Source organism: Octodon degus, unplaced genomic scaffold (assembly GCF_000260255.1).
Source record: "Octodon degus isolate 3935 unplaced genomic scaffold, OctDeg1.0 scaffold00056, whole genome shotgun sequence".
NCBI classification, from domain to species: domain Eukaryota; kingdom Metazoa; phylum Chordata; class Mammalia; order Rodentia; family Octodontidae; genus Octodon; species Octodon degus.
In genome coordinates this window covers 10,441,092-10,450,563 of record NW_004524632.1, presented here as the reverse complement: position 1 = coordinate 10,450,563, position 9,472 = coordinate 10,441,092, and the positions used below count along the sequence as shown (strand labels likewise).

The window sequence follows — 9,472 nt, the reverse complement described above, 5'->3', positions numbered from 1 at the left end:
ATTCATAAAACCCAGGTTCAGCCCTGGATTGAGGCCTTTGTTCCAGATGGCCATCATTTTTTTTAATGTTCTTTAATCTTATATTTATTTATTTATTTATTTATTTATTTGGTACAGGGTCTTGCTACGCAGCTTGGACTGTAGTGATCCTCCTGTCTCAGCCTCCCCAGAGCTGGGGTTACAAACATGCAGCACCACACCCAGTTTCAGCATCTGGCTGGCACTGCAGCATGGCGTGTGGTACTAGGGGTCGAACCCGGGTTCTCGGGATTGTCAGGCAGGTGCGTAGGCCACTGAGCTATCACCTCAGCCCCAGGGATAGCCATCATTATAGCTGGACTTAGGATCCCTTGGCTCCCCACAGCTACAGATGCACATTAGCCTCTTCTCACCAGGAGCTGCCCTGGAAGTGGTAGATTAGACTTAACTCTCTAGAATTCAGGTAACTTTTCCATAGGATCACAAACAGAGACTTCCTGGGCTGGGACAAGGACCAGGAAGGGCTCTCTACACTGGCCCAGATGGGTAGGCTGGCCTGGGAAACCAGAGGGCGGCAGCAGGGCTCTGTGGGGAGAAGAGCACTGCACCCTGGGGAAGGCGCTGCAGTTGACATGCTGGCCCTAGCTCTGACAGTAGAGGCTGCCAGGCTCCAGCCCCCTGTAACCTCAGGGGACAGCCCCAAGGGCTGCAGCCTCCCTTGGACACACAAGGTGCCAGCTTGGGGAGAGGGTGGACAAGATGAGGGGCTGAAAAGAAGCGGGGGGCACAGCTCTGCCAGGAGGAGCAGAGGAGGCCAGGCTGTGGGGCCTGGGGGTCACCGTCGTGGGACTCTGAGCATTTCTGGACCCCAGGGTGCCTGGAAGACCCTCAGAGCTGGCAGAGAACCGGAGACACCTGTGACAAATGGGGCGAGGGCAGCAGATGTGCAGGTATGGAGGAGGAGCTGAGGTCGCCAGGCTTGGCCTGTGTCGGAGGAGAGGACAGCACAGGCTTCTCTAGGCCTAGGCCCCCAAGCTCCCCCAGAGCCGCAGTCCCCCAAGGGGTCTGGAACATAGTCCAGTGGGGGCAGGCCCTTTCCCTTTCCTGCCTGGTCAGGTGCCTGAGGCAGTTATTTATGCACGGAGGGAGAATTCCTTCTTCAAAGGCACTGGTAGGGGAAGGCAGGGGACAGTCCACAGCCACGGGTGGCAGGGCCAACACCACCAGCCAGGGGCCATGCTGGCATCTCTGTCCTGTACACCGTGAGGTAGCACAGGAGATGGAAGCGTTTCTGTTCCTCAGATGCGTGATGATCTCCATGTGATCACAGGAAAAATTCAGGCCAGGGGCGTCACGCAAGGCCCGGAAGGCGGGAAGGCCCGGAGCCGGCATGCCCATGGGGGTGGCGCTGCCGGGCCCCGAGTTGCTCCCCACACAGAAGGTGTGCACGAGCGGAATGTTGGTGGTGACACACAGCACAGAGCTTGCTAGGCGTGGTGGTGCACACCTGCCACCCCAGCGCTCGGGAGGCAGAGGCAGGAGGATGGCCTTGCGTTGGAGACCAAATAGCTCAGCGGATTGAAGCGCCTGCTTAGGCAGTCATAGGGAGTTCCGTTCCTGGGCATGCCGTGCCAGCCCGGCCCGATGAGATGACAATTGAGACTGGGCATGGTGGTCCGTACCTGTAATTCCAGCACTTGGGAGGCTGTGAACAGGAGGGTCACTGGGAGTCCAATCTCCAGTGAGACCCTGTAGACCCTGTCCTAAATACAAAATAAAGAAATAAATAAAATAAAAAGTGCTTCCCCCCCCCCCAGAGCAGTGCTTTATTGGTGAGTCAGAGAATTGGGTGGGTGAGGGGGGTACAGACCCAGATTAGGGAAGTATGCCCGCCCCTGGGAGCTGATGCACTGAGCTTAAGGATGGGGTGCTGTCCACCTCACCACGAGCTGCCCCTCCACCTCCACCTCGAGTATGGCAGGGGTCCGAGCCTGGGGGAGCTGGGTGTCCTCCGTGGTTCCTCTCTACCTGGGAGCGCAGAGCATGGCCTCACTTCTGAAGGAACGAAGGAGGTGACACCGGGCTAGGGTGGGTGCCCAGTCTCTTCCCCGTGAGAGGCGGGAAGGCCCTGGAGAGATGGAGGAGAGCTTGGGGCACTGCTGCAAGCCCGGGACTCTGGGGCCAGTAGGGCCTGGCAGAGGCAGGGGCGCCTTGAGAAGTGTGCCCCCCCCACATCGCGACCCTGGGTGTCTGGGCTCCAGGGCCTGGAGGACGCTTCTCTCTCACTTTGAGCAGCAGGGTTTGCGGTCCTTGGGCGTGGCAGCCCCAAAGCAGGGACTGTCCTTTCTCAGGTTGGCTCCTGATTTGAACAGCGCCGCCTCTCCTCGGCAGGGCCCTGAGCTTCCTCGAGGCAGGGAAGGGCTCCCTGGTGGACTGTGGGCTTGGATGGGCTCCCAGGTAGACTGCCCCGGGGCCCCGGCCAGCCCTCCACACACAATGCGGGCCGTGTTGGGGGCTGCCTGGCCCTGCCTGCCTCCCCTGTTTTGGTTGGCATGGGGCTGCCTCCCGGGCGGGGTCAGAGACTCCCTGCAAGAGGCACCGCCCACGGCTTCTCCTCTCCCCTCCTTCTGTGCAGAGCCTGCCCAGGAGCCCCGGGTGGGGCAGAGCTGGTGGGGGCCGGAGGGCCCTCCCTGGCCTGATGACTCCTCTGCCCCTGTGAGCACTTCTCGAAGTGCCGAGTGCACTGGGGAAGGTGGGGTGTGGGCTTTCGTGTCTCCTGCCTGCTGGGCCCTTGGTGGTCCCTGGGTCCTCATCTGTCCATGCCTGCCACGCTCACTGGGGCCCAGGTCTGGGAACAAGGTCCGGCAAAGACCTCCTCTTGGGCAGTGAGCGAGGACTGCTTGGGTCTTTACCTTGCGGCTTCCACTGGAGGAGGAGGGGAGGGGACAGGATGGGGGTCCCTGTTTGGGGGCCTGTGGCATTTGATGAGGGGACACAGAGCCTCTAGCAGGCACCAGGGATTCTGTCCTCATTCCTGCCAGGGCAGAAAGGCAGTGGGGGGGCATTGAGGAAGCTGGGGTGGGGCTCTGCGCCCCATGTCTCTGGGTGGGGTGTTTCTTTCACAGTAAGAACTCCACCCCCACTTCAGCCAACACGTCGTGTGTCCCTCTGCTGAAGTCCCTGCTGCCTGAGAGGGTGCAGGCTGGACGGGTGGGGTCCTCGCTCTGGAAGGAGATTAGGGTGTCTGTCGGAGCAGGTGGAGCTGGGTGGGGCCCGGCTTACTCACATCCTCAGGAGTCCTGGGCACTGCAGATTTGGGGAGCCCCAGGCCTAAGACCGTCTCAGTGCTGGCTCCTGAGCTCCTGAGCCCCATGGGTGGGGGCACCCACTTGGGTTTTTGTGGCAGGCGGGGTGGGGCTGTGGGCTCTGCTGCCCTGCTGGGAGCTGCTGATCCCAGGAAGGCACCAGAGCCTGCCCCCAGCGGGCTGTCGGGGCCTGTCGGGGAGGTGGGCCGGGAGGGCCAGGCAGCCCCAGACACGACTGCATTCCACACACACGCACACACACACACACACTCTCTCTCTCACACACACACACACACACACACACACACACACACACACACACGCCTGCCTGTGGGTCCTGGGCTAGGGGCTGGCTGGGCTGGGAAGGTCAGCCCAGAGGTCGAGTGTGAAGTGTTGGCGTGCAGGCTTCGAAGTGGGGCAAGCTGGTCCCCTGAGGCTGTGGCCTGACCCTGTCCACTCTGCCCACAGCCTGGGCATAGCCCTGCCAAGCCTCAGACCACAAGGGGCTCAAGGGCAGATGCCCTGGCCTGTCCTGCCCCAGCAGGGCTGCAGCCCCGGGGAGGGGCTGGGAGGAAACGGGGGCTGGGGCGAAAGTCCTCTCAGCTGAGGGTGGTGTGGCGCGCTTGGAATCCTGGCCCTGGGGAGGCTGGGCCAGAGAATCACTGAGAGTTTGAAGCCAGCCTGGGCTGCATAGGGAGACTGTGTCTCAAGAAACAAATAAGAAAATACCCAAAACAAAACAATGAAAATGCTGAAGGCCTGTCGCCTCAGCCCCTCTTGGGTGACTTGGGCCACAGTGCTGCTAGGCAGACTTTGCCAGACTCGGCCCCAAATCCTTGGGCACAGGTCCCAGGTGGCACAGTCAGCGGTCTTCACCCTACTCTGCAGATGAGTGGGGTGCAGACCGCACCGCAGAGGCCAGCGAGGCGCCCAAGCACTGCCCTTCCCTGAGGTCTCTGGCTGTCTCCCTGGGGCCCCCTGGCCTTGGCCACACAAGCAGCCCACGCCATTCCCTGTCTCCGGAGGGTGGCATTTGCCTGAATGAGGTGTCAGGGCCTCCTGGAGGGTGAGGTGCCTCAGTCGCCTGCTGTGGGGGAGCCCAGGTGCCAGCAGGTCACCAGGGTCACCGTGAGAGGCTGTGCTGGGTGACCTGGCTGGGCCCATGTGCAGGGTCTTGTGGGGTTCTGGGGACCGTGATGAGGAAAGTGTAGCCTGGAGGCCTGCACCTCCCCGGTGAATCACGCCTGGCGGGACAAGAAAGCCCCAAACACCCCAAACAATGAGTTTCCAGTAAAATATGACAGACGTGAAGAGGCAGGGAAGAGAGGGAGCTGCCTGGGAGTTGGCACTGGCCCGAGGGTGATGAAAGCCCAGGGGAATGGAAAATGCCAGGCCCGCCCCCTCCCCAGCGTATAAAGCCCTGCGTCCGCCAGCTCTGGGCACAGCCTGGCCTCTCTCTCTTTCTCTGCCAACCTGATTGCTGTTACTGCCTCACCTCTTTCCCGGGCACCATGACCACCTGTAGCCGCCAGTTTACCTCCTCCAGCTCTATGAAGGGCTCCTGTGGCATCGGTGGTGGCATGGGGGGCGGCTCCAGCCGCATCTCCTCTGTCCTGGCCCCCAGTGCCTACGGAGGCCTGTCGGTCACCTCCTCCCGCTTCTCCTCCGGGGGGGCCTGTGGGCTGGGGGGCGGCTATGGCGGTGGCTTTAGCAGCAGCAGCAGCTTTGGTGGAGGATATGGTGGTGGCCTTGGTGCCGGCCTCGGCAGTGGCTTCGGTGGTGGCTTTGGTAGTGGCCTTGGAGGTGGCTTCGGTGGTGGCTTTGGTGGTGGCGATGGGCTCCTGGTGGGTAGCGAGAAGGTGACCATGCAGAACCTCAACGACCGCCTGGCCTCCTATCTGGACAAGGTGCGGGCCCTGGAGGAGGCCAACGCCGACCTGGAGGTGAAGATCCGAGATTGGTACCAACGGCAGCGGCCTGCCGAAACCAGAGATTACAGCCCCTACTTCAAGACCATTGAGGACCTGAGGAACAAGGTGAGCAGCAGAGCTGTGCCACTCGGGCACCCTGCTCTGGAGCAATAGGTGCACCAGGCCCCTGGCACATCAGATTTCCAGACAGGACATACTCCAAGCCAACCCCTTCTCCTGGGGTCCTCGGTGCCCCAAACAGCTGAGGGGGGGAGGTGGTTTTCCTCCCCATGCCGCTCATGTCCTAAGCTCCCACCCCCAGATTCTGGGGGACACTGGGGGCTCCTGCCCCTACAGTTTTGGGGGAAGCAGTTGGGGTCGTGAGGCTTCTGTGACCCCCACCCTCCAGCACAGCAGAGCATAAGCGGCAGCCTCCTGCTCCCCAGTGCCGGGGAGGGCGCGGCTGTAACGGGCCAGCCGCGAGACACGCAAACTGCTCATTAGCTCATTAGACTGGGCTGCGGCTGCCGCCGCCCGTGAGCCCTGGCACCGGCTGGCCGGGTGGCGCAGGAAACCACAGCCACAGTTGTAGCCACACCTGCGCTCTAGTCGGCTCGAGTCTGCCCTGCCACCCTGTCATCCCAGGAGCCCCCTGAGGCCTGTGGGGGCTAGGGGCACCAGCTGACCAAGGGCCAACTGGGCCAGGGGCAGGCCTGTCGTCCTTTTGCTCTGATACCTCCTCATTTCAATCCCTGGTGCCAGTCGGATCTTGTCATTTGGGAAAGTCCCACCTGCGGCCACGTGCATAACAGCCTCTCGGAGGACGTGCACACGGGGCTGCCTTCTGGGGAAAAGGGAGACTCAGTGCCCAGAGCCTGTCCTGGCAGCCCTGCGGGGACACAGAGTCCTAAGGCCCTTCCAGGTTGTGCGGCGAGTCAGGGCCTGGACGCTGCGTCTCTACTGCCCATCATGCAGTGAAGTCCTGGGTCAGGGTGGGCATCTTGGGGTTGTCCCCTGGGCAGGGGACTTGGGTGAGCGCAGGACCCCATGACCATGGCAGGCTGCAGTGGTGCCTGCCTCCAGATGTCCATTTGTTGAAGAACTTGTGACCTTTCCTTCTGCAGATCCTCACGGCTACTGTGGACAATGCCAATGTCCTCCTGCAGATCGACAATGCCCGCCTGGCCGCGGATGACTTCCGCACCAAGTAAGTCTCTGTGGGGCTCGGCACACCCAGGCTCCCCAGGGTGGGGCGCTGTTGGACTCTATCCCAAACAGAGCTGACTGGGGCCAGGAAAACCCCTTGGGGTGCTTGTAAATGTAAGCGTCCTGGCCGCCGCCCTTGGAGTTTTGGTTCAGTTATTTTTCATACGTTACCTGGGTGGTTCTGGCCCACAGCCAGGTTAGGGAAGCACCGCTTTAGGGACTGGAATTGCCTGTCCACCCCCAAGTGCGGCACATGGACATATTTGGAGGCCTGGTGCCTCACTGGGCAGCTGAATCTGGCACGCCTCGCTCCCCGAGCTGTGCAGCACGATGAGCTGCCTTGTCTCTGGAGCGCCCGGAACGCTGCTGTCTGAGTGATCAGTGGGCACTGCGCTCACGCCCCCCTCGGGGTGCCAGCCCTGGGAAGAAGCTGCAGGCAAGGAGAACAGGGCTTTCTGCCTGGACAGGAAGGGCCTCTCAGTCCCTTACTCTCGGGTCATTCCAGGTATGAGACGGAGCTGAACCTGCGCATGAGCGTGGAGGCCGACATCAACGGGCTGCGCAGGGTGCTGGACGAGCTGACCCTGGCCAGGGCCGACCTGGAGATGCAGATCGAGAGCCTGAAGGAGGAGCTGGCCTACCTGAAGAAGAACCACGAGGAGGTGGGCACTGGAGGGAGAAGGCAGTTCAAAGTGTGGCCGGGAGAGCAGCGCTGGCATGGACACAGGGAGGTTGGAACCGGTACAGGCCGGGGCCCCTCACTGAGGACCTTTTCTCCTCGGCCGTGTAGGAGATGCTTGCCCTGCGTGGCCAGTCGGGCGGCGACGTCAATGTGGAGATGGACGCGGCCCCCGGCGTGGACCTGAGCCGCATCCTGAACGAGATGCGTGACCAGTATGAGAAGATGGCGGAGAAGAACCGCAGGGATGCCGAGGAGTGGTTCTTCAGCAAGGTGGGGCCGTCAGCAGAGGAGCGGACCTGGGCACCTTGCCCTTGGCGCCTTCTGGTGTGAATGGGGCTCTTATTCCATGCAGACCGAGGAGCTGAACCGAGAGGTGGCCACCAACACCGAAGCCCTTCAGAGTGGCAAGAGCGAGATCTCTGAGCTCCGACGCACAGTGCAGAACCTGGAGATCGAGCTGCAGTCTCAGCTCAGCATGGTGGGCAGATGGCTATGCACCAGGTGGGCCTGGGCTTGCGGAGAAGGTATGGCCGTCCCCCCTGATACCAGGCCCTCTTTACTGCCCTCACAGAAAGCATCCCTGGAGAACAGCCTGGAGGAGACCAAAGGCCGCTACTGCATGCAGCTGGCCCAGATCCAAGAAATGATCGGCAGCGTGGAGGAGCAGCTGGCTCAACTGCGCTGCGAGATGGAGCAGCAGAACCAGGAGTACAAGATCCTGCTGGACGTGAAGACGCGGCTGGAGCAGGAGATCGCCACCTACCGCCGCCTGCTGGAGGGCGAGGACGCCCAGTGAGTGCCCGGCCCTGCCCCATCCAGCGGCGTCCTCTTCTCTGCCTGATCCTCTGGGTGTCTAATCCTTCCCCCTTGTGTCTTCACAGCCTCTCCTCAGCCCAGTTTTCCTCTGGCTCCCAGTCATCCAGAGATGGTAAGATGTTCTTTCTCATTGAGCCTGGGTCTGGGCCCCCCGGGTCTCCCAGGAGGTCTAGAGCTTGGGTTAGGAACTTCTCCAGCAGTTGAAGTGTAGAGCGCATACTCAGTGTCTCGTGTGAGCCTCCTTGGGTGGCAGAAGCCCTTCCTGGGGCTAGGACACCAACCTGCGCTTCTCTCACAGGCGTAGACCTGTGGTCGTGGAGGTCAGCACCACGGACAGCGCCTGTGGCTCTTAGCCCAGGACCCAGGGGTCCACTAGGATGGAACTGGGAGGGTGTGCTCTTTTAGGAAGCTCCAGTTTGGGGTCACAGCTCTGCCCCTAACCTTAGAAAGCTGGCATTTGAAATGGACGGCCTCTGTGCACTGTGAGGAGTGTGATTCGGGGGAAAGGGCAGCAAGGCCAGCTCATCGAGGCCGCAGCTTCTTGGCCTCTCTACTCCTTATTTCCCCATGGCCTACAGCCTCAAGCAATGCCCTCTTTCTCTTCTCCTCAGTGACCTCCTCCAGCCGCCAGGTTCGCACCAAGGTGCTGGACGTGCATGATGGGAAGGTCGTGTCCTCCCACGAGCAGGTCCTGCGTACCAAGAACTAGGGCTGCCCAGCGCTGCTCAGGCCCAGGAGGCCCCCTGCGTGGGCCCAGATCTCGCCGCAAGATGCTCCGTCCTGCCTCCTCAACACTTCAGGCCCTGCTTTACCCTTGCTCCCTCCTGGCAATCAATAAAGCTTCTTTATCTGAGTTGCACAAGACCGGTCTCTGCCCGTCATTGTCTGAGTGGGAGTGGGGCGGAGGTGGGCAGCCCTAGCTCCTGGCTGGGGCTCTGGGAAGGGGTGAAAGGGCCTGGGGGTGGGCTGCGCTTCGGCCCCGGGACGGTTACACCATCTCAGAAGACGCAGATAGCTTCGGGTACTGGGCCGCGCGTGGGCTGGCCCCAAGCACGCTGGCGCGTTCACCCACTCACGTGTTGGCTCGCTCACCAGGCACTGGGCAGCCCTGGGCCAGGCACGGTGCCAGGTGAAGGGTTCTCAACGTCTTTGTGAGCAGTGATGATTATAGACTGGAAGCTACAGATTTCCTTCGCCCCATGTCCACATAAGCGCACACACCTGCGTACCATTCATGGGGTTCACAGGTCCTCCAGGTCCCCCAGGCGAGGCATGGACTGAAGGTTAGAATAAGAGTACATGACAGTTCAGCCACACCTGAACTGGCGCTGGCTCTCCTGAGCCGAGTCTAATCTGGCCTACACTCAGCTGCCCTGCGGCAGATTGGCTGTCCTTGCTGATTGGTATGCATGATGGCATGTGTGTGCGTGTGCGTGTGCGTGTGCGTGTGTGTGTGTGTGAGACAACAGCGGCTGGTAGTGAGCATTCACTGGGAGGAGCCTGTGTGAGTGACACCAAGCAGGGCCTTCCCAGGAGCTGTGGGAATAGGCTGACTGGTTCCTACTTTGGCCCTG

At 61.5% G+C, this 9,472-nt stretch overlaps 1 protein-coding gene across 1 annotated transcript; it reads left to right on the top strand.

Annotated features, from left to right (window-relative positions):
* The first annotated feature begins 4,714 nt into the window (after positions 1 to 4,714).
* On the top strand, positions 4,715 to 8,762 carry LOC101569745 (keratin, type I cytoskeletal 14). Its single transcript, XM_004633755.2, has 8 exons — positions 4,715 to 5,320; positions 6,319 to 6,401; positions 6,906 to 7,062; positions 7,191 to 7,352; positions 7,435 to 7,560; positions 7,654 to 7,874; positions 7,964 to 8,010; positions 8,510 to 8,762. Exons 1-8 carry the CDS (start codon positions 4,796 to 4,798, stop codon positions 8,605 to 8,607), a joined length of 1,419 nt encoding a protein of 472 aa, XP_004633812.1. The 5' UTR covers positions 4,715 to 4,795; the 3' UTR covers positions 8,608 to 8,762.
* The last annotated feature ends 710 nt before the right edge of the window (positions 8,763 to 9,472 follow it).

Excerpts from the sequence above, each read along its gene's own strand:
- LOC101569745 (XM_004633755.2), top strand. The coding sequence starts at position 4,796 with ATGACCACCTGTAGCCGCCAGTTTACCTCCTCCAGCTCTATGAAGGGC. Across the intron at positions 7,063-7,190 it reads TGAAGAAGAACCACGAGGAG|GAGATGCTTGCCCTGCGTGG; the intron begins GTGGGCACTGGA and ends TCGGCCGTGTAG. Across the intron at positions 7,353-7,434 it reads AGGAGTGGTTCTTCAGCAAG|ACCGAGGAGCTGAACCGAGA; the intron begins GTGGGGCCGTCA and ends TATTCCATGCAG.